General features: G+C 41.7%; 1 protein-coding gene across 7 annotated transcripts in view; it reads right to left on the bottom strand.

The window, feature by feature from the left end:
- The window catches only part of ano1a (anoctamin 1, calcium activated chloride channel a), a 159,881-nt gene that overhangs the window by 31,618 nt on the left and 103,223 nt on the right, over positions 1-25,040 (bottom strand). For all 7 annotated transcript variants that reach the window (XM_048607149.1, XM_048607145.1, XM_048607143.1 and 4 more), the window contains 3 exons: positions 8,054-8,118; positions 5,683-5,817; positions 1,717-1,877 (listed from right to left, as the gene is read on the bottom strand). In XM_048607149.1, the coding sequence (XP_048463106.1) occupies positions 1,717-1,877; positions 5,683-5,817; positions 8,054-8,118 (361 nt within the window). The remainder of the gene's footprint in view (positions 1-1,716; positions 1,878-5,682; positions 5,818-8,053; positions 8,119-25,040) is intronic.

Genomic DNA, 25,040 nt, shown 5'->3' with positions numbered 1-25,040 from the left:
TTGATGCAGATCCCAATTTCTAAAAGGTTGTTAGTAAGATGGCACATAATGAGCTAAAGAGAAAAAGCCATGCAGAATTGGGAGCAGGTAGCAGAAAGGACAGCCTGTCTGGTTTGGAAGTCAGGAAGCAGTGAGGAGTGGCAAATGGACAGAAAGCAGCCTCTGCTGTCCCCCAACAAAATCCAACTGGCTACTCCGTTTTGCCAATGGGTAAGGATGCCGGTTCTCATGACAGCTGGGTACACAGTTAATCATGGTCTTGATGTGAAGAGATTAAGTGATCACATGAAGATTTTATTTAGCAATTGAAAGTGGAGTTTGGGCCTTCTGGCCCAGAACTGGATCCCTGTGACTGTGGGGAAAGGAGGCAGCCAACTCCCAGGTGCCAAACCAGAATTGTCCCTCCCCCCTGCCAGATCTCTGGAGGGGGAAAAGATTCCAACCTTGGGGCTGCCATCTACGCGGAAGATTGCAGTAAGTCACAAGAAAGATTTTCACAAACTGCAGAATGAATGTGCAGATGGGCACCAGACATTGCAGTTAGATGTGAAAAGGATCACAGATCATTTATAAAATCAAACATTATATGGGGGCATGGGGGAGGAGAACTGAAACAAATGGTAGGTTTATAAGCATTATACCAGAACTACAACTTGATACCTTTTATTGGGGTGGGGGGGTGTGAGTGAGGATGACCATGCTTGGGCTCCTTTCTTTGAAGGGATAGAAAGCTAGGGATGACATAATTGTTGTCTTAAAAAAGGAAAAATCTGAAAACACAGAATTATTGCAAAGCAGGAGGCCATTCAGTCCACCGTATCTGCACTGGCTCAGAGTATTCTAAAGTATCTCTCTTTTCCCCATAACCTTGCACGTTGCTTCTATTCAAGTAATCACCTTGAAACATGTCACTGAACAAAATTTACAAGTGATTCTGTTAGAACAGACATAGGAACATTTTAGGTGAAGAGAAACTAATTCAAGTGACGCCAACAATAGAAAAGGAAAGTCACAAATACATTCAATGGGGAATATCAGCTAAAACCTCTTCAACTGAGAGAGTGCCAGTGAGCAAGGAGAATGTGGTATGCAGTACCACAGCGAGTGGTCAAGGAAAATAATTCACTCATTTCAGAGGGCAGTTGGATAATTAAAACAGGGAGAACAGAACCAAGGAACATGTGAATCACATTAAAACAAATACAAAGAGCTCAAGCTGGTACAGATTGGATGGACCGAATGGCCTATTTCTGGGCTTTAACTGTTCTAATTCTATATTTGATGTACTTCTAAAGAAGGATAACGATTTTCTCCAGACTAAATATTTTTACAGTTTTATACTCTGGATAAATACAAACTTCATCCAGATTTATTTCCAACTCACTGCCCCTGTTTTACATTGTATATAATTCCTGATCCAAATATATGATCCACACCCAGTTTTTAATTCTACATAGGGTTTACCAGCAAGTTGTTTTCAGGACTGAATGACACTTCAACAACAACTAAAAAAAAAAATCCCTTAACACTTTCACACAAGCCTCCCTTTAAAAACTTGTGTTTTTCTGGCTTTCTTTTGTAATTTTTGCCTTGAATTTAACAGCTACAATGATAAACTGTGCAACTGGAGAATCTCTGATTCACTAAAAGTTATTTCCTGGTATTCCGTATTACTTTCGATTGTAAAACTGGATAAGATTAGATAAAGTTCCTTACCCCATAATGCCATGAAAATTGAATAGAAAACAGTTGCGGGATTATCAAACAGATGACTTGCTCTGGCCGTGGCACAGGTAGAGCTCAGCTTCCAGTAATTGCATGTTTTATCACACAGCGGGCACATTGTGATGTTGGCACTTTCATCACACATCTCCATGCTGCAGGAGACAGAAGGATAACACACAAGTTGAGGTTCACCAAGAAATGAAATGGACACACAATTATCATGAAACGATCCAGTGGATGTGATCTAGGTAAAGATTGCTGGATCTACTCACGGTAACAATCCAGGGGAGGTGGATTTGATAAACCAGAGCCCAACATTGGGTGATTGGCTGGTACAAGGTACCAGGGTGACCACCAACAGCTCTCAGAACTGGATTCAGTTGAAATTTCTGTCACATGAACTGCGAACTCCCCAGATGCAGCCCGTTGGTCCCGGTGGCTCTAGTATTAGTCAGGACAATAAAGGTGACAGATTGTTGCGGGTGGGGTGTGCGTGCCTGTGTATAGCAGTTACAGTCTACAGAGGAAAAGTAACTACAACAGTCCACGCTAGGTTTGTAGGGCTGGGGGAAGTACACCAACCCTGCACTGAGAGGACGCTAAGTTAAACCAAAAAAAAACACAACAGCAGTTGCTGAAGACCTGAAACAAGAACTGCTGGAGAAACTTGGCAGGTCTGGCAGCATCTGTGGAGAGAGAAACAGTTAACGTTTCAAATTTAGTGACCCTTCTACAGGGAAGAGTTCACTGTTCTTTTGTTGCTGTAGTAGAGGATCCTGCATGATGCTCACTTGAACCAATTTGGTCCCTGAATTTTTTTTATGCATTCACAGGATTAGGGCATCACTGGCCAGGCAGCATTTACTGCCCATCCCTAATTGCCCAGAGGGCAGTTAAGAGACAACCACATTGCTGTGGGTCTGGAGTCACACGTAGGCCAGACCAGGTAAGGGTGTTATCATTGACCAGAAACTCAACTGGACTCACCACATAAACAGAGGCTACAAGAGCAGGCCAGAAGCTAGGAATACCTCCTGACTCCTCAAAGCCTGTCCACCATCTACAAAGGTAGAAATCAGGAGTGTAGTGGAATACTCCCCATTTGCCTGGATGAGTGCAGTTCCAACAACACAAGCAGCTATCTGGGACAAAGCAGCCTGCTTGATTGGTACCACATCAATAAGCATCCACTCCCTCCACCACCGACGCTCAGTAGCAGCAGTGCGTAGCATCTACAAGATGCACTGCAGAAATTCACCAAAGATCCTCGGACAAGAGGATCCTCCTTCCAAACCAACAACCACTTCCATCTAGAAGGGCAAGGGCAGCAGATACATGGGAACACCACCTCCTACAAGTTCCCCTCCAAGCCACTGACCATCCTGACTTGGAAATATAATCACCGTTCCTTCACTGTTGCTGGGTCAAAATCCTGGAATTCCCTCCCCAAGGGCATTGTGGGTCCACCCACAGCAGGAGGACTGCAGTGGTTCAAGGCGGCAGCTCACCACCACCTTCTCAAGCGCAACTAGGGACGGGCAAGAAATGCTGACCCAGCCAGCGACGCCCACATCCCACAAATGAACAGGAAATAGTTTCCTTCCCTAAAAAGGGTAAGAGTGACCCAGATGGGTTTTCTGACACTTGACAATAATTCAGAGTGATAATTAGACTCTTAATTCCAGGCATTTATTGAATTCAAATTCTACCATTTGCTGTGGTGGGATTTGAACCCAGGTACCCAGAATATTATCTGGGTCTCTGGGTTAACAGTCCAGTGATAATATCACTAGGCCATCACTTCTCCTAATATCAGGGTACAATAATTGGATGCCATATCCCATTTTAAAGTGACCTGACTATGGTGACTGGCCTGGGGCTTCACTGTGGGCTGAGTTCCACTAGCTGTGCGGCTGGTATCGACGCCCACTAACTTCAAAGAACTACCATCACATTCCTGCTGGGCAGCCACTTCAGTACCAGCCTGAATTTAAAAAATTTTTTATTTTTCTGATTTATTCCTATGGACCGACAATGCTGGACTATTTATTTCTTCACTGTCCTTTTTTTTGTTTCCTAAGAAATTGATCTTAAGTATCTGCACCTAGGTATCTTTTTAACTAAGATGGTGCTGTAATGTGGCTACTGTAAACTTTTTTCACCGTACTCATTGGAGTATGTGGGACAATAAAGCTAATTCAATTCAGTTGTAACCTCATCATTAGTATTTCCAGTTAGAAGATTCCTTGTAGGGAAGAATAAAGATTTAACTAAAACGATCTAACACTGAACAACTCTATGCAATTGACTTTCTTCCCCTACATCATTAGGGATTAGTAGAATGCAGCTTAAAAGAAAATTTCAAATTATTTCAAGCGAATGAGAACCAGCTTGGGGCATTTCAATGTCAGTGGCTCTCAAATTTTTCACATTATTGATCTTTTATTGCTTGTACCCACATGGAATTAAAATGTTACACCGTCTAAAAACATCATTGCGCGAGGAGGTAATCACATCATGTGGTGTTATTGATCAAGCACTGAAGGAGAATATTGACACATGGTAACATGTTGAAACAATGAATGTACAATGGATAAAGAATCAGACAAGCAGAAATCTTAACACATCTAGAAAATGAAATTAATTAATAAACTGGACAAATATTCCCAAGTTATAGATGAAAAGCGTCTACATTCTAGATACGAAAAAACTATTCAAAATGAAACTTTAAGTCAAACATTAAATATTTTGATTTTTTTTTCAAAAATCAATTACGAAGTCTTTGGTGAATCCTTGTTCTGGGTTCATGATAACAATACCAGTGAATAAAACATTTTTTAAAAAAATGCACCTTCAAGGATCTCAGGTCAGGTACCACATTGTGGGTTTGAAGTTCCTATACTGCTTTTCAAACAGTTAATCAATCTGACTTTTAAAAGTGTTCCTGTGGTTTGTCTGAAACAACTTGGTCATTTATGGTTACTTATGCCACATAGAGGATTGTTTTCTGCTGTAGATCTGTGCTGTGTAGAAACTGGGTTAAAACACCCTCAGATTTTTGCAAACATGAAGCTGATAGTCAACAGGAAACTTCTCAATACCCAGGCCTGGCAAAGACTCAACTTGCCGTGTTAATTAACTGTCACATCTCAACTCCACAAAAGAAATTCACATTTTTAAAAGAACGCACTTAAAAGAATTTGCTTTTTAAAGCTTGTTTCAAACTTACTATGGACTTGAGAAAAACTATACCTGACTGAACTGCTTTCCAACTCCTGCTTTTTATCCCCCCAGAAATGCCCTCATTTTAAAATCTATTCCAGGATTTAAAGGTGGTATTGTATGAAATCTAAAGAAACAGGACAAAAATAGAACTACACCATTCAGCTCAGGTGGCTGGTTTGCCATGCAGTGATGCCAACAGCATGGGTTCAATTCCCTCACTGGCTTAGGTTAACATGAAGGACCGTCCTTTTCACCCTGTCCCCTCACCCGAGGCATGGTGATCCATTTGGATTAAACCACCACCAGTTGTCTTTTCCTAAAGGGAGAGCAGCCCTATGGTCATCTGGGGCCATGGTGACTTTACCTTCACAGTCACAGAGCTCAAGCTGTGTTCTGTGCAAGGACGAAGTACTGTTTCAGAGAGCCAGAAGAGAACTGGAAATGAATCTTTTACATTTATCAATTTTTATTTACAAAGTGACACATTACAAACATGCCCAAAAAGAGTCAGATCTTGAGGTTTGCTAACACATTGAATGGGCTCAGCGTGTTTGATGTCACAAGGAAGGATCAGGATATAGTTTCCTTGTTTTATTATGACAGCTCTTCAGGAAGAAGTTTAACAGGGTGCTTTCGAACAAAAATAAATTGAAGTTTGGAGTGAAGTATCCAGTTTAAAAAATAATAAACCAACAGTCATGTACAGTAACAAATAATTTGCTGTAACTTTACCTGGGAATGTTGTCATCAACAGTTGCGCAGCCGTACAGGAAGACGATGACCCCAACAGTGGATGCTGGAATCAGTAATTGTGTGTAAACTCCGAGCCAGGCAAAATAGAAGGCAATTTTCTCACCAAAGTACTTCCTGAAAAAGATCATCCGCCCATTTGAAAATCTTAGTTGTTTCCAAACGAACATCATTAATGTAAACGGAATCAAGATTCCATCCTCAAATGCAAGCTGTGTTTCTTTTTTAAAATGCCTATTGAACAACACGCTCTCTTCTCCGTTCGTTGTATTGGAATTTCCTCGCTATAGCCTTTCGAAAGCTCAGTGCGAAAAAGTTTGAGGCCCTCAACATCCGTGACTCACCAATTAGGCTTCTTCACACCATCTGACCACACACAGACTCTATCCAAGGATCTATCACTAAGAGACATCTTCTCACCGGAACCAATTGAGAAATAATGACAGCCATCCAAAGGCAAGGCAATCTGTGACTCCCAACTGGAACGATTGCCCATTCAATAGCAAAAACGAGAGAGGACTAACCAGTGTATTCTTGTAATGGAAGATAGCTATCTTCAGAATTTAGACATTTAATAGGAATATGCAGGCTAGCGAAGATGAGCTTCAAAAGTCCTTCAAAGAAAATTCACTCCAGGGGAACAAGTTTAAACTTTGGCACAATTCAGATATTGCTGATCAATCCTTTAATGGCATGAGGTTTTACAGTAAGCTCTGGGAGATCACAACTTAAACATATAGATACAGCAAGTAATTAACAAAATAAAATGCATATTAGGAAGTTACTGTAACCACGATCAGGCACCAAATCTCAGCAAGAAATCATTACCCTAGGACACGGAGGTGCAGAGCGATGCTAGGGTTAAATGACAAGGGCAGGTTGAATAAATTTGGAATGAACGTTGCGATTACAGAGAATCTAATCAAGGGCTTTGAAGATGATCAAAGGAATGGATGACGACAGAAATGTTCTCTTGTTCTGACTTCTTCCAGTGACCTCATTTAAAAGATAAAGCCAAGTTGTCTGAGGTCAGCAAGATCTTCTGACTCGAGCTGCGAGGCTAGATTAATTAATTATTGTCTGACCAAATTTAGGGTCACAGAACCAAGGTAGGCCAAGGAGATACAGATCCTCCACTATTCAAGTGAGTGGTGAAACAGGTTTGAGGGGCTGATTGGCCTCATCTTGTTCCTGTCGAGATGATTCGGATGTTGAAATTTGCACAGCTTCATCTTCAAGTAGTTGTGAAACTGGGTTATTTTGCTTTAACCATTTACATTTAAAACAGATTTTAGCTGCTGCAATAGCTTAAAAACACAAGTTTTTCTAGTGGTCCAGAAAGAATCACCCTGGTGACTTCTTGCATGTCATTTTCACTTTCCCATACTCGACATTCAAACGCTAAATCTGAACTCAACCTTCAGCATACAGGCTCATTAAATTGATTCCAGCACTCCATACAGCACTGAGGAAACCACACGGAGTGCAGTTTACTTTCACAACAGATAACAGAAGGCCAAGGGCAGAACACAGTCTCAAATTATGGAGTTCACTGCCTCTTCATAGCTCCTTGGGGTGGGAGGGAAGGGGACAATGAGAATAGGGGTGGAAGGCTAATGTAGGCATTAGTAATTTAATGGCAGCTGACAGAAACTATTTGTGGAGAAGCAGTAACAATTATGAAATAAGGAAATGGAGGCAAAAATCAGGAATGTTAGCCTATCCTACTGTCTCCTTTAACCATTAGTTTTGACTGACAGGCATGAGGGGATTGGGGGTAGCAAGGGTATGAGAGAGTCAGGATTGGGGGGTGGGTGGGGGGAGTGATGAAGGGGCAATTGTAGATTGTTTGATTAGCATTCGTACACCCGAATCCTCAGCTGAGCATTACTGCTCCTAAAGGTAATGTAGGAATGAATGAATTATAAAACTTTCTAATGACTTTTTATAAGCTCATCTCCCTACACTTGGAGTGTTCCTTTACAGGTGGCATCCTATTGAAATCGAACACTTCCAAAAAAGGCAGGAAGAGAAAAATGTATTTTCCAAAATGGATTGATCTCAAGCGTACTTTACAAAAATTTTTAAAACCAATGTACTAATTGACAATGCAATAAAACAGTCAAGTTTTACAACAAAAATCAAACTCATTTCAACTTGAATGCTTATGAAAGACAAAAATTTAGACAAATAAATCATCTTGACTGGAAAGCTCTCACTTCTGCATGGCATCATTATAAATGCATTATTTATACTCTCACATTAGGATTGTGCCAGGAGAAGGAAAAGTTTTCACAATAAAAGGAAAATCATTTTTGCAAGTTAGTCAATGAATTAACCACGTGTTCCTTACCTAATGAGATCAAGTGGCTGGAATTTGTAAAATATTCCATAACTAGCCCATTCTTTATAGAGGAGCTGAAGGAGAAGGTATAGATTTTGGTTAATTATACAACATTTCCTGAAATCTATCCGTCTACACAAAGAAGCTGACGTATATTTCTATGATTTGAATCAAACTTTAAGGGCTCACATGCAATGCGTAGTGACATTTATGGAATCACGCAGATCTACAGCATAGAACAAGTACCTAACTATTCTAGTTCCACTTTCCAGAACATGGCACAATCCACATCTGTGTGCATAGAGCAAGAATCACAACTGCAACTGCTATGACATTGCTAAGAGGTAATTTAATGCACTATCCATTAGGGCTCATGAAAACACAAGGCCCTACAACTGGAGGAAGTGAATACTTGAATATCTCTACAACAAACCCAATTATAAATACACATTAGCTCAATGATTAAAATAATTACAAAATAACATTTATCTACGCCCTTAGTATGGAGAACATCCCAAGGCACTGCACAAATAAAACAAGACACAAAGGAGTTACGAGCAACTGAAAAGCATCATTTACACCTATCACATCAAACAAAGAAAGGCAAAGGGGTTTGGACAAGAGGCTTCTAGAGAACAGGACCAAAATTGTTGGGAGAAATGCTATTGTAATTTACTGGCTGGTTTGCCATTGCCATGTGATCTGTTTCACCTGGAAGTCCAAAGGGAAGAGTGATAATAAAACATTAACCCTTGGAAATAAAAGGACTCAGATTATAGAATCCTTACAGTGTGGAAACAGACCCTTTGGCCCAACAAGTCCACACTGACCCTCAGACCCATCCCCCAATAACCCACCTAATCTACATATCCCTGGACACTACGGGCAATTTAGCACAGCCAATCCACCTAGCCTGCACATCTTTGGACCATGGGATGAAACTGGGGCACCCGGAGGAAACCCACACAGACACGGGGAGAATGTGCAAACTTCAGACAATTGCCTAAGGGTGGAATCAAACCCAGGTCCCTGGTGCTGTAAGGCAGCAGTGCTAACCACTGAGCCACCGTGTCTTCCCTAATTGTGCAGGAGCTCCATGTGGAGGTATGGAAGAGAGTCAGATCAGTATGTGCCATTTGTAAGTTTTACAGTTTTTTTCCTTTCTGGGAGGACCTGTGGGCAGACTGTGGCACATATCACTTCAAACGTGGCATCAGGGACAGTGTTCCTGCTGATTATTTTCCTTCTGTGTGGATCTCCAAGGTATGGGCACAGCAGCAACATCTAGAATCAGGCACAATGTTGCAAAGGGTAATAACACACTAATCACACAGACACTCAGCAGCTATGTGCACACAGCTTTGAGAGAACATTGCACAGCTGAAAACGTGCGCATCTTCAGCCGCAGGAGAGGCAGCTACTGAAAGAAACAGTAAGGGGATGTTTTTAAAAAGTTTACGACTTGGAATTATTGATGATGTCAAAATAATAATGCATTCTCACTCCCTGCTGATGTGAACTGGAATTGATCTCTCCTCTCACCAACTCAGTGGCAGAACGATGAAATTGCTACAGTTACATTAAAAGAGAAATTTAGAGCACTGTAGACTCAGTGATATACTACAGTAGCTGGAGAAAGTGGTACAAGCTGTAGTGTAGCCCCAACCTCACGGAGGAGCAGAAAATCCAGACTGCAGAGATTTTGAAGGCTTTGAAGAAATATTCTGAACCTTATATTGACGCTGCTCATTTGCTCAGAAGAGTTCCAGGGAAAGGGGGCCTATTATCAGTACGTGAAGCCACTGATCCATCAAGCTGAACCCAGAGAGATCGGGTAATAGAAATAAGACCTGAGAGATAGACTTAAATTTCAAGATGATTATGTTGAGAGATACTAATCAGCTGGAAGAGGAGAAAAATATTTAAGAAAGACATTAGCATCAGCGTAAGCGCCTAGACAGATACTCAGTCTGTAGCTGGAGCATTAGAACGGGAGAAATGATGAGGCTTTGCATTATGTAAGGATACATCAGTGATTTAGAATAATGTACTAGGGTGGGGAAATATTTAAGAAGAGAACAAGTTTTGCATGGCATAGTGGTAACATCATTGGGCTAGTAATGCAGAATCCAGTCAGTAATTTGGGGACATAAGATTTGAACCTACACCAGATAGTGAAATTTCACAGGGGTGGCATGGTAGATCATTGGTTAGTGCTGCTATCTCTCAGCACCAGGGACCCGGGTTTGGTTCCAGCCTCGGGTGACTGTGACAAGTTTGCACATTCTTTCCATACCATACCACACCCTCCCCTCCCCCAATGTCTGCATGGGTTTCCTTCGGGTGCTCTGGCACCATTTAACATCATCACAGCTGATCTTATCCTGGTATCACCTCCACTTCTTCCCAATAGCCATATATCCCATTTTCAGATGTGAAGTACAGATGGGTGCATGCACCCCACTGCTCCAGTAGAGTATCAACACTGGTTAGACCTCAACTAGAGAACAGTGTACAGTATGGGCAATTATAGGAAAGATGTGAACACATTGGAGAAAAGTGCAGAAACAGTTTCCAGAAATGGTTCCAGGAACAAAAAGCTTCAGTTAAGAGGTTGATTGAAGAAGTTGGGATATTCCCCTCGGGCATAAGACGGAGGAGATTGGATAGGGGTTTTCAAAGTCAAAGTCATGACTAGAGTGATAGAGTAGATAGGGACAAACTATTCCCACTCAAAAGGAATAACAAGGCGGCACAGATTTAAAGATAGTAGGAACTGCTGATGGCACAGATTTAAAGTTTTATGCAAAAGTAGCAAGCGTGAAGTGAGGGAAAGGGTTTTCCAAACTGAATATATATTGTGTGGAATGCACTGCTTGGAAAACGCAGTGGCAACAGGTTGAATGGAGGAATTTGTAAGCGCATTGAATGCTTATCTGGATGTAAATAGCATACAAGGGTATAGAGAAAACGGAATCAGCACAAGGTAGTGACACGAATTTGAAGAGCAGGTGCAGGCACAATGGGCCAAATGGTCTCTATCTGAGCTGTAACAAATCTGATAGAGAATATGGCAGTCAGCGTAAAATAATCAATGACCATTCTAAAGTGGGAGCTGTTGTGGCTGACCTATTGGTCTATGAATGTGGAGATGTACTGGATCCTGATTGCTTCCATCCTAACTGCTAGACAGCTCGTTGGATAAGCTTGAAACTGAAGAAAACAAAGCAATTGAAGATGACCAAAGTCAAGTACTGACAGTTAGAGGACTTCACTTGGTCACTGCATCCCTGTTGTGGGTCTCACCTTGTCAGGAACCAAGTCGGTACAAGATCAAGGCCTGCACATTTTTAGATTACGTAATGTATGTGCAAAGGCTGATGAAATGAAACTAGAAATAACAATGTACATTTTTACATTTAAAAAGGATGTTTCAGGAATTCAGTGGCACAGTGTGTACTGGCTGGTGACCTCTAACTCAGCAGAGAGGGACTTTGTATACAACAACTCTCTGGCAGCTATTATACACATTCCATTTAAATCCAAGATGCCTCCAGAGGTGAAGCAATGAACTGGGACTTGTTGACATGTGTTTTGAGTCTGGAGCATGGAGTTGGAGTCTTTAAATGCCAAGACAGTCTGTTCCCTCAAGGCCATTTTTCAGATCGTCACTATGGGCAAATGGATGATAAAGGTCGAGGCCACTATATAAAAATTGAGAGGGGAAGTTCCAAAGCATCAGCTAACAGTGAGCTTTCTGGGCAGGAGATCAGTCATGATCTCACTGAATGGAGCACGGTTTGAACAATCTATTCCTTTGGAATTATGGATTAAAGGAAAAAGTGCAAATATTACTCAAAAATCCTTTATGCGCTCAACTATAAAATGTAGGTAGTAATCAATTTCTCTTAATGTGCACAAATGCAGATTTAGTTCATTAAAATCCATTGTTAGGTTACCAGAGTATTAATATGCACTCATTCATCTCAGATCTGAAAACTTCACTTGCTCAGGGGCTAGTTTGTGCAAAAACAGAAATTCTGACAGATAACGTGCACAAGCAGTGACATGAGCACACCAAATTGGCAATAATGTTTGTAAACAACATTTGAAAGAAACACCATCATCTCTCCCTTCTCCCACACTTACCATGCCAAGGTGACCCTCAACACACAATCATCACAACAAATGTTTTCTGAACAGGAGTTCAGCAAAGCTTTTGAGGACGTCAACCAGTCGGGCGTCATTAGTCTCTTGCACTTGAAGATCAGAAGATTTACATGACCTTTAGCCTTCATTTATTTTGTGGGAAGATATTTTGAACTGAGAACAGGATGAACTTCTGACTGTTCTATACAAAGACTCATCTCAAAAAAAAATCATGATGAACCCTTCCCTGAGAACATTTACATATCCATGACCTTTGGAGAGTATCTGCAGTCACTACAATAAAGCTTAGGGCCATTCATGAAATAATAAAACTTCAGCTCAAGTGATTAAAACATTTTACTATGCCTTAAATAAGGGTTGCAACAAATCCCATAGGAAACTTCGCTGTAATAACCAATGAACACATTAAAAATATAATCTAAATGAGACATGCAGATTGCCACAAAAGCTTGGATCTCATTATAACGAATCATCACCAACTTCCTGCAGGCTATTTCAGTCACTTGAGAAAACCAGCTGGAGTGATGAAGAAAATGAAAAATAAACAGATTTTCTGTAGCTAACTGACCAGAAAGAATGGGAATATAGGGGCAGGGAGACAGCATGGATGAAAGGGGTGACAAAATAAAAACACAAAAAAACACTACAGACAAAGCAGTGTGCAACAATTAGAACGTTGTTAAAATAAAGTGTTGGCCTGACCAGCTCTTCGGGAAGTTATAGCTCCAAGTAACTAAATATTCCACCATATAATATTCAGACAGACTGAATTACATGAAAGAATAAAAAATGATATTTATAAATAACTGCTCAAAACTTTTATTCCTGGAAAATATCAAACTAACTGGAAGTGTTTTTATTTAAACAATAGTAAAAATACTTTATTTGAAAGTGTCCAGTTCAAACATTTTGGCACTTTTCCCCTCAATCAGGTTGTAGATTCAAGTCCCAGGCCAGGATTCGAGCTCCAAGACGAACCTGACATTCACTGCACTGAGAATATGAGGTGTGCTGTTGAACATACTGTTTGTTTAATGGGCCATTTTCCTCATTTCAAATGGATAGCAAAAGATCCCAGGAATCAGTCAAAGAAAAGCATGGAAATTATGGTGTCTTTTTCTTTAAAAATTCATTCTTGGGATGATAGAAGGCTGACATTTAACACCTAAGCCTTGATGAAACGGTGGTGACTAGTTCTTGTACTGCTGTATATCGGGTGATAAAATGCAGTTAAGGAAGAAAGCTCCAATGTTTTTCACCCAGCAACTCGGGGCACAGGGGTGGGGAGATTCCTGAAAGACAAAATCTAAAGAACTGCAGATGCTCAGAAGTCAGAACCAAAAACAAAAGATTACTGGAGAAACTCAGCAGGTTTGGCAGCATGTGTACAGAGAACAGAGTTAACGTTATAAGAACATAAGAACTAGGAGTAGGCCATCTGGCCCCTCGAGCCTGCCCCGCCATTTAATAAGATCATGGCTGATCTTTGAGACTCAGCTCCACTTACCCGCCCACTCACCATAACCCTTAATTCCTTTACTGTTCAAAAATTTATCTAGCCTTGCCTTAAAAACATTCATTCAGCGAGGTAACATTTCAAGTCTAGTGACCCTTCTTCAGAACTAGATTTCCAAGCAAGGATGATAAACAGCCTATAGATGTTGCTGTGTCGATTTGCCTAAGAAATTCTTGGCAACAGAAAGTCTGTGGGAATTTAGGAGATTCACTAAGCTTTATAGATCTTCAACCAACATCACAAAAGAACAAGCAGCTTACTCAGTCTGGTGCACAGGTACAGGCTCACCCGGCACTCACTATAATGTATTGAGCTCCTGCTCACGACCATTGCTGCTATTACTGTTTACTTCTAGGAAACCAGAGGACTTAATTGGTCCAGTGTGACAGAGGAAAGCCAAGTTCTAGTCTAACTAGAAAACCCTCTCGTACTCAACATATAGTAGTTTGCATGATTCCAGCTAGTTACATGTCTACCTAGACATGTCTACACGTCTAGTTAGATGGGAGTTGAGGAAGGGTCACCGGACCCGAAACGTTAACTGTTTTCTCCTTCACAGATGCTGCCAGACCTGCTGAGCTTTTCCAGCAGCTTTGTTTTTGTACATGTCTACCATCTTGATGCAACATATAGAAACTTTGAAGAGGACCACATGCTGGGTCTCACTGTCTAAAGCTGCTTTGCCTTCAGGTCCATATGACATTACAGTGGATGGTGCTTATATCATTCCTCAGAATTACTGTTCTCAGACCCAAATAACGTGTTCTTTCATGATTTGTGGGACTATTATGACAACAGTCAACTTGTACACTTGTTCATAAAACAGATGCTGCACAACAAAAAAAAAGGTTGAGAAAATACTTTCCACACTTTTTTTCAAATGTGTAACAAAGCACTGAAAGACACACTGTGCCTGCAATAAATTTAGCCTCTGGTCACAAATGTGAAATATTCTTCAAAATTGATTGATGAACTCAAATGATCAATATTGGAGCCACATCCAGAGTTTATATTTTATTAGCTCTCATTTTGCTCTAAAGCTGAAGGGTCAAAATCCTCTACTGGGTGTTAGAGTCTGAACAAAGAGCAATGTTCATTACAATGTATGTAAAGATATTAATCTTTATGACATTCATCTTCCATTTTTCCGCTGATTTGTCCTTTGCTGGGCTGCATCAATTATTTCTGACAATGATGTTACTTTCCATTGAACTCAATGGCAAATACAAACAAATGCCCTGATACTGTTGCTTCCGAACAGGTGGTTTGGTTAAAATTACCTCTCATACAGGATCCAGTTTCAGCGTGGCCGCTTCAAGTCATTCGTTTTCAACAACAACTACAGCGTGACACTAAATCTGCTGCAATCTACTTCACCCACTTTGCATTAGAAAAGCTAGCTTGCTTACAGTAAGACTAAAGTTTAAAAAAAAAATCAAGAAATTGTAGCGGAACAGACAGTTCAAGCGTGCTAGAATTTTCTGATTTACATGTGCCGTCGGGCTAGGACTGTGATCAAAATGAACTGCAATCAATGAAAGGGCTGAAGATGTAAGGCAACATGTCAAAATTTGGGGCTAATGCAACATTACCTCTTTCCAAGGAGATAGCAAGAACTGCTGATGCTGGAGTCAGAGATAAGTGTGGAGCTGGAGGTACACAGCATCAGAGGAGCAGGAAAGTTGGTGTTGCGGGTCAGGACACTTCTTCAGAAAATGATTTCTGAAAAGTCTCGACCTGAAATGTCAACTTTCCTGCTCCTCTGATGCTGTCTGGCCTGCTGTGCTCCTCCAGCTCCACACTGTTACCCCTTTCCAAACCATTACTTCATATCACTGTGTAATTTGGTATTTCTTTCTCATTCTAATGTAGGTTGACTCCATCTGGCATTCATGCATCATATCACTTCTCTGCCTGCATAAACCATTGCATTAAATGCAGTGCCAATAATACATCACTTAAGATAATCTTGGGGGTGAAGGTAGGCCATACCAATAGTGTGAAATGGTATTGTAACAAAACCGACAGCTAGTTTTTCCCCATCAGATCTTGATCTTGCTGCCAACATTCACAAAGGCAGTCTTTGGAGACTCATTTCTAAATTGCATTGCCACTATTACTTGGTTTGAAATTAAATCTCTTGGCAATATTTTAAGTCAATAGAAGACAAGAATGATCAAATCAGCTGGTTTTCTGCTGTGCCAAGGAAATAAAACATGTGCTGCTGATCCAGACCAATTTGACCCTCACTATTATTTCCAAATTCTGTGTCAAACAACTTTCAAATGAAAAAACCCTTTAGACCCAGCAATTGCTACAAGACCAATCTTTATTCCAGTAAAAGTGAGGGCTGTTAAAATTGAGCATTCCAAGGTGTCAAACCAAATTCACCTTAAAAGAATTGATACTGGTTGTGCCTGTTACCTTGTGGTTGGCTGATGATGGGGATATAAAAGAACTTAAAAACTTTGCAGTTGCTTGGGGTTTAAGCAAGTTGTCACGTGGATCAGATGATGCAGTTGACTTTGCATCATTCAAAACGTGTACTCGATAACTTTACACTTTTGTCAGATATTGAAGCAGTTAGACTAGTCGTCTGAAAATGCTGGCTTAAAGCAAAGACTGGTGTTTGGGGTCAAGATACATTCCACTATTTCTGCAAGGCATTGTTATGGAGAGAACAAAACAGTGCTGGAGAAACTCAGCAGGTCAGGTAGAATCTGTGGAGACAGAAACAGTGAACATTTGAAGTCCATTGAACTGCTGTTTAGTTCAGATCCCCAGCATTTCTCTTTTATATTACTGCCATACTGAGAACCTGGCTTGGCTGACAACATGGAGGTTACAACTGCCAATACTTGCACAGTGCCCTTTGTATCGTAGGAAAAATAATCCCAAAGTGCCTTAGAGATTTTCCATAGCAGGAGTAAGATCTAACTGCAATTATCTGAAGAGCTTATGGGAGACAGTGGGCACCAGATTTTGCAAACTCAAAACCCTCGTTACTTAAAAACGAGCAAAACATGAGGCTTTTTCAAAGGGATAATAGTGGCCCCAATTCATGAACATCTTTTATCTTATCTAACTTCAGGATTTGTCATCTATCAGTAGTTCTGCTGGGGCCTGTCTCTTGGGTTCTCTCATTCCTCACACTCCCTTCCATTTCCAGGTGTTATGGCAAGGCAGTGTGATCTGTCTCTCCCCAGATGTTTAAATGAAATGCTCATTCCTAGAATAACAATTTTCACAAGATGATGTAGAGAAAGTTAAGAGAAGATTGGCCAACATTTAAATTATTTAAAAATCAATAATGTAATTGGACTTCACATTTTCAAAAAGAAAAAAATCACTATAAATTCACAAACTCAAACTTAGCTTAATGAATCTGGTGTAAACGTGTACTTTTTAAAAAAAATCTTGGGGATTAAAAAAGGTAAAAGAACTTAAAAGAAAGATTACAGGAGGATGACAGAAGTAAAAGCACTAAATTCAAATGGCTAGTGATATCATGCACGTTGAAATAAGGTAGTGACGACCCCCAGTAGCTTCTATCCGAGATGGGGGTCAAATATCATATCCCTTTATCCTAAAATCAGGAGGCTACTTAAAAAAGGACTAGCTCCCAAAGCAGAAACCTCATACATGTATCACTAACATTAAACTGCTAGCTTCAGTAAGTTAGGCTGGTACACCAGTCAGAGTCACACAGCAGGAAAAAAAGACCCTTCAGTCCAACTAGTTCATGCTGACCATGTTCCCAAACTAGACTAGCCTCAATTGCCTGTTTGGCAACTCATCATCTTTTCATCCAAATTTAGCCAATGGTTGGATAATTGGCAGACAGCTAATGATTTAACAATTGCACTACAGCTCAGAAAAGTACTTCAAAACAAGAGAAAACCAAAATAGAATAATGCCATTGGCTGTGATTTGGTACATCGCCAAAGCGGGTACAGCGTTAACACCGAACCAGCATAAAACAGAGAATGATCCATTTTGTTTCCTCCATCTTATTCATCTGTAATGCTCTTTGGGTTCTTTCATGTGCTACATTCATCCAGTGGGAGCGTCACAGACAACAGGAGCCATCTAGAGCTCCTCATTGACTTTTCCAACAACAATGCTATGCAATTACCTAGAGTCGTACAGCATGGATACAGACTCTTTGGTCCAACTCATCTGCACCAACCAGACATCTCAATCTGACCTAGTCCCATTTGCCAGCATTAGGCCCATCCCCCTCGAAACCCTTCCTATTCATATACCCAGCCAAATGCCTTTTAAATGCTATAATTGTATGAGCCACCACCACTTCCTCTGGCAGTTCAATTTCATAAACACACCAGCCTGTGTGAAAAAAAGAGTTAGCCCTCAGGTCCTTTTTAAAATCATTCCTCTCTCACCTTAAACTATGCCCTTTAGTTTTGGGCTCCTCTGCCCTGAGAAAAAGACCTTGGATATTCACCATATCTATGCCCTTTATGATTTTATAAACCTCTACAAGTTCACCCCTCAGACTCCAATGCTCTAGGGAAAAGAGCCCCAGCCTATTCAGCCTCTCGCTATAGCTCCAACCCTGGCAACATCCTTGAAAATCTTTTCTGCACCATCTCAAGTTTAACATCTTTCCTATAGAAGGGTGACCAGAATCATACACCATATTCTAAAAGTGGTGTCACCAATGTCTTGTACAACTGCAACATGACAAACTCAATTCCTATACTCAATGCACTGACCAATGAAAGCAAGCACACCAAGCACTCTCTTCACAACCCTGTCCAACTGCAACTCCACTTTTAAGGAACTACGAACCGGCACCCCGAGGTCCCTTTGCTTGGCAACACTCCCAGGACCTTACCATCCAGTGTATAAGTCCTGTCCTGATTTGCCTTTCCAAATTGCAACACCTCAAGTTATCTAAATTAAACCCCATCTGCCACTCCTCAGCCCAATGGCCCATCTGATCAAGATCCTGTTGTACCCACGATAACCTTCCTTATCTTCTACGACACTAATCTTGGTATCATCGGCAGACTTGCTAACCATACCTCCTATATTCACATCCAAAATCACTTCTATAAGTGATAAAGAAAAAGCAATGCACCCAGTACTGATCCTTGTGGTGTGCACACACACATTAATGGAGGAGGGTTCAATTCAATTCAGTTCTGGTTACCCAGCCTGAAAGATGTCAATTTGTGACTCAGTTGGTGGAATTTCTGACCTCCCAAGTCAGAATGTTGTCAAATGAAGAAAATCAAAGGCCCCAAGAGCAATATTTAACCGAACCCTCCAGTGTGATAGAGGAGGGCCATCTGCCCAAAAGGGTTCATCCTTTAGGTCATCCAGGTGCCAAGCCCAGCTCTGGGGAATATAGTGAGAGTGGGGAGAGTTCTGTCTGGTATCCTGGCCAACATTAATCCCTTAACCATCAAAAAGGCAAGTTGTTATCTGCTTATTAGCATATTGCTGTTTGTGGAGGTGTGTTCACCTTACTGTTTCCTACATTATACTGGTGCTTTGTTCGTTATAAAGCACCTTGGTATATCCAGAGATAATGAAATGACTATGAACTTCAACATCTCTTTTCCCAGATCCAAAGAAAAACTGTTTCAGTACAGCGAACAGAGATAATAGGAACTGCAGATGCTGGAAAATCTGAGATAACAAGGTGTAGAACTGGATGAACACAGCAGGCCAAGCAGCATCAGAGCAGGAAGGCTGACGTTTCGGGCCTAGACCCTTCATCAGATCATGGTCTTTGGGTTTGAGGGCGGACAGTAATCCCGACACTAACCGGAAAGAGGGAACTCAACACACGGGAAAGACAAGCCCTGGACAGATTAAAGAAGGACAAGAACATCACTATACTACCTGCAGTCAAAGGGCACACGACAGTGATAATGAATAAAAAGGACTACATCTCCAAAGCACAAGCACTGCTTGCCGACGAGAACACCTACCGACCGGTACAAACTGACCCGACACCACAACTAGGCAACAAAATCCTAAACACGCTACAAAGACTCAAACAGGACAGATCAACAAAGCAGACTTCTTAAGAATGAAACCCGAAGGAAACAACACACCCTGATTCTACGGCCTCCCTAAAGTGCACAAGCCGGAAGTCCCCCTCAGACCCATAGTCTCCCTACCAGGCACTCCATCGCACAAATTAGCCAGAGAACTACAAAGACGACTCGAGCACAGAGTCAACAAATCACCCCACTCCATCCACTCAGCCCAAAAATTCCTCAACTCCATCAAAGACAAAGATAGAGGTCAAAGCGGCCATGATATCGTTTGACGTCAGCGCCTTATTCACGTCAATAGACATACCACTAGCAAGGGAAACAATGACAACACTACTTGAACAAGAACCCAGTGAAACCATCTCCAAGGACAATACGCTTAAACTACTGGACCTATGCCTGACCACCCACTTCACCTTCAACGGCCAAACATACGAGCAAATCAACGGGACACCCATGGGATCGCCTATCTTCGGACTCATAGCAGAAGCAGTGATGCAAAGACTGGAAAGGACTGCCCTTCTGCAAATCCAACCAAAACTGTGGATACGCTACATAGACGACACCTTTGTCATCATTAAACGGACCAAATTAGAAGAGAGACACAAACTCAAACACCACCCTCACTGGAATAAAATTCACCAGAGAGGAGGAGAAGAACAAAACTCCCATTCCTGGACGTCGTGGTAGAGTGCAAGACAAATGGGGAACTGCAAACGAAAGTACACCGAAAAGCCACATACATAGACCAGGTATTGAACTTCAACAGTAACCATCCCAGCACACACAAATGAAGCTGCATGCGAACACTATTTAAAAGGGCAACAACACACTGCAGCAACATGGAACTACGCCGAGAGGAGGAGGAATACCTCTTCCAAGTGTTCAAGGATAATGGATATCCAAAGAACTGGGTCAGGAGATGCCTACAGGAACAGCATCAGAAAAATTCTACACGCCCCCACACATTCATCACACTACCCTACATCAGGTACACGTCAGAACTCACCACAAGACTTCTACGACTGCTGGGCATCAGAGTGGCACACAAACCCACATCAACCCTACGACAAGTGCTCACCCAAACTAAAGACCCACTCCCCACCATGGACAGGACCAATGTCACCTACAAGGTCCCCTGCAGAGACTGCGAGAAACACTACATCGGACAAACAGGAAGGAAACTAACAACAAGAGTACATGAACACCAACTGGCTACAAAAAGACACGACCAATACTCACTCATCTCAATCCACATGGACAAGGAGAACCACGACTTCGACTGGGACAACATCAAGATCCTGGGACAGGCTAGGCAGAGACAAGCACGAGAATTCCTGGAAGCATGGCACTCCACGAAGCAGGCTATTAATAAACACATTGAACTCGACCCCATATACATTCCACTATGGAGGAAACCCGGAAGTGAGGCAATCCATCGCAACGGACCCCAGAGTTTAAAAACCAGGCGGGAAAACAAACCGACGCTTCATCAGAGGCTGCACCGAGGATGTTACCCAGCACGGTAACGAAACATCTGAGGAACAAAACAGCTCGGCGAGCCAACCAACCTCAACACCCACAACCCAAGCTACAGATCTACTCCAAAACCTTCAATTAGAACTACAGCCATAAAATTCCCTGACACAACAAGGTGTAGAGCTGGACAGCAGGCCAAGCAGCATCAGAGGAGCAGGAAAGCTGACGTTTCAGGCCTAGACCCTTCAGATTTTTTTCTGAAAGAGGGTCTAGACCCAAAATGTCAGCTTTCTTGCTCAGCCTGCTGTGTTCATCTAGCTCTACACCTTGTTGTCTCAGATTCTCCAGCATTGGCAGTTCCTACTATCTCCATAAAATTCCCTCCCTTGACCAATGCGTACCATCTACAAGAAATTCACCAAGGGTCCTTAGAGACATCTTTCAAACCTAGACCCAGTACTATCTAGAAGGACAAGGGCTGCAGACACATAGGAACACCACCACCTGCAAGGTCCCTCCAAGGTGCACACAATCTTGACTTGGAAATGTATCACCATGCCTTCATTGTTGCTAGGTCAAATTCCTGAGATTCTCTCCCCAAGGGCATTGTGGGTCAACCTGCACCCAACGGACTCCATTGGTTCAAAAACCCAGTTGATCATCACCTTTTCAAGGGCAACTAGGGACACTCACGAAGTGCCAGACCAGCCAGTGACACTCACGTCCCATGAGCATATCAGCTAAGAAATCTCGTTCAAACATTTGGGGCTTACAGAATATCCAGTCATCCATCAATCTGGTCTGTCTTAGCATGTTGCTCATGACAGCCTAAATTTCATCAAAACTGTGAATCATTGTGGAGTAAATATTAATGCAAGCACCTTTCACAAATATCTCAGGACATCACAAACAAACAGCTTGACAGTTAAATTACTTCTGAAGTGTAGTCACCACTGTAATTTGATAAAATATCCAAATCCTAACCCTAACCCTAGGCATGTTGGGAAGCTAGGGAAGAAATTGTATGGCCCCTAGCAGAGATATCTACATCATCTACAGTCACATGTGGGTTTCCAAAGGATTGGAGGGTGGCTAATGTTTGCCTTTATTTAAGGAAGGCTGCAAGGAAAAGCCAGGGAACTACAGATCAGTGATTGAGGTCAGTGGCAGGCAAGTTGTTGGAGGAAATTCTTAGAGATGGGATCTGAGAGATTAGGGATAGTCAGCATAGTTTTGTGCATGGGAAATCATGTCTCAAACTTTTGGAATACTGTGTAATATTCTGGTCACCATGTTGTACGAAGGAAATTATTAAACTGCAAAGGATGGGAGAAAGACTCAAGGATGTTGCAGAGATTGGAGGGTTTGAGTTACAAGGCAAGATAGGATAGGCTATTGTTTAACACCCACCCCCCCACCCCAGAGCATAGGCTGAGGGGTGACCTTATAGAGGTTTATCAAATCATAACAGGCATGGATTGGGTGAAGAGCAAGGGTCCTTTTCCTGAGGTAGGGGAATCCAAAACTAGAGAGGGTATAGATTTAAGGAGAGAGAGGGGAAAGATTTAAAAGGGACATGAGGGGCAGAGTTTTCAGAGGGTGGTGCATGTGTGGAATGAACTGCCAGAGGAAGTGGAGGTGGCTGGCACAATTACAATATTTAAAAGACACTTGGAAAGGTACATGGATAGGAAGGGTTTAAGAGGGATATATGCCAAACACAGGTAAATGGGACTAATCCAGTTTAGGATACCTGGTCAGCATGGATGAATTGGACCAAAAGGCTGTTTCTGTGCTATATGACTATGACTCTAAATAGTGCAGCCAATTTCTCTCAAACAACAATATGAAAAATGTTAGAATAATCTTTTAATTGAAGAATTTTTTGTGATGTGATAAGTACTGGCCTGGACACTGGAGATATGATTCCACCTCCCACTACAAATCTTTTATGATATGGTATCATATAACCTTGCATCCATCCATCCATGCACACAATAAAGAAAAAGGGCCCTGGATTAACCCAAAAGACACCTCCAACAGTGCAGCCATCCCTCAGTACTGCACTGGAACCCACCATCTAGAACTGAGCTGAGAAATGCCGTAGACTAAGACATCTCAGGTGTTTAGGCACCCACCTGATTCATAACTGCCACCTGACCTTGAGAGCGATGTCTCAAACATACGCTCAAGCTAACACACATCCACACTTCCTAAAGGAACATGCTTAAATCTGACTCCTCTTGGAAATACATTCCAATCCTGTGAATGCAGTCAGTACGTTAAACTGACATAAGTCCTTACATTCTTCTGGATTGCTATTCATGGAAACAGGAGGAATTTTATTTCTAAACAAAGAAATTACTTTTAAAAAAAAATGGAAGGGACAAAAATAAACTGAATGCCGATGTCATTTTGAATGTATATGTACTTGCTCTTTACCCAGCTAGTGTTTACAGAATTGAGATTTTAAATTCACACAGCCCAGCCCCAGTTCCGAGGCTATATTTTTGTAACCGTGAAATTCACAGGAGCACAAAGCTCACATTATCCAATCAAATGAATTTTTCAGAGGTACTTTTCTCAAATCTCCAACTGGCCACTGCCCACTTTTCTTAGCATTGCTACTAAAAATTAAAAGTCACATTCTACCCAAAGCCATTTGAACCATTTTAAAAAAGTGCACAAATTTCAAACAATTGACTGTAGTTACTTTCTCTGTAGCTACTCTGAACAACCCAAATGAAAGAAAGACACAAAGGACAGAAACAAGCCATTTGGCCTAACTTAGTTTTGGTGCTCCAAACACGTCTACTCCAATCTACCTGCTTCCTTTCACTTTTGTTTTACGCTGATTGTGCATCTTCCTATTCTTGATGCCATGCACACCTCACTTAAGTCTTCAAAAGGCCGGTGGCTGATCACCAACAACCCCATGTGGTTCTACATTCTAACTGCCCTATGACAAAGCAGGTTCATCCAAAATCTTGACTGAAATTATCAGTCACAAAAATTTTTATTTGACTCTGATTGACACCCTACATGAGGGAGAATATGCCCTTCATCTACCCTATAGGATCTCCTTCATAATTTTTAAAACCTCCATTGGGTTACCCAACATATTCTCTGGAGCAGAGAATGCCAAAGGCCCTTATTACCATGAGGCATGGGCTAAATGGCCCAAGTCTGCTTTGCCATTTGATGAGATCATGACTAATTTAATAATCCTCAACTCCACTTTCCTGCCTTTTCTCAAGGATCTCGATTCCTTATTGTTTCAGGGATCTGTCCATCTCTCAGCCTTGAACATATTTAATGACCCAGCCTCAATAATCCTACGTAAAGAACTCCACAGATTCACTCCCCTTGGAGGTAACCCCTCCTCAACTGTGTCTTAAGGGAGTGATCGCTTATTCTGAGATGATGCCCTCCGGTCCTAGATGCGCCTACAAAGGGAGCAACCTTTCCATGTCTACCTCGTCAAGTCCCCTATTAACTTTAATAATAAACCAAACTGAGGATACTAAAAATCTGAAACAAAAACAAATTGCTGGAGGAACTAGTCTTCAGAAGGGCTAGTGGACTCAATGTCGCCGCTTTCTCTTCAGATGCTGCCAAAGCTGCTGAGTTCCTCTAAAGAATCTTCAGGGATAGTAAGAACTGCCGATGCTGGAGTCAGAGATAACACAGTGTGGAGCTGGAGGAACACAGCAGGCTAGGCAGCATCAGAGGAGCAGGAAAGCTGACGTTTCGGGTCAGGACCCTTCTTCAGAAATGGGGGAGGGGAAGGGAGCTGGGA

Source organism: Rhincodon typus, chromosome 17 (genome assembly GCF_021869965.1).
Source record: "Rhincodon typus isolate 14 chromosome 17, sRhiTyp1.1, whole genome shotgun sequence".
In the NCBI taxonomy this organism is placed as follows: domain Eukaryota; kingdom Metazoa; phylum Chordata; class Chondrichthyes; order Orectolobiformes; family Rhincodontidae; genus Rhincodon; species Rhincodon typus.
Note: the sequence above shows the minus strand (reverse complement) of the source record. Positions and strands in the feature narration are given on the sequence as shown.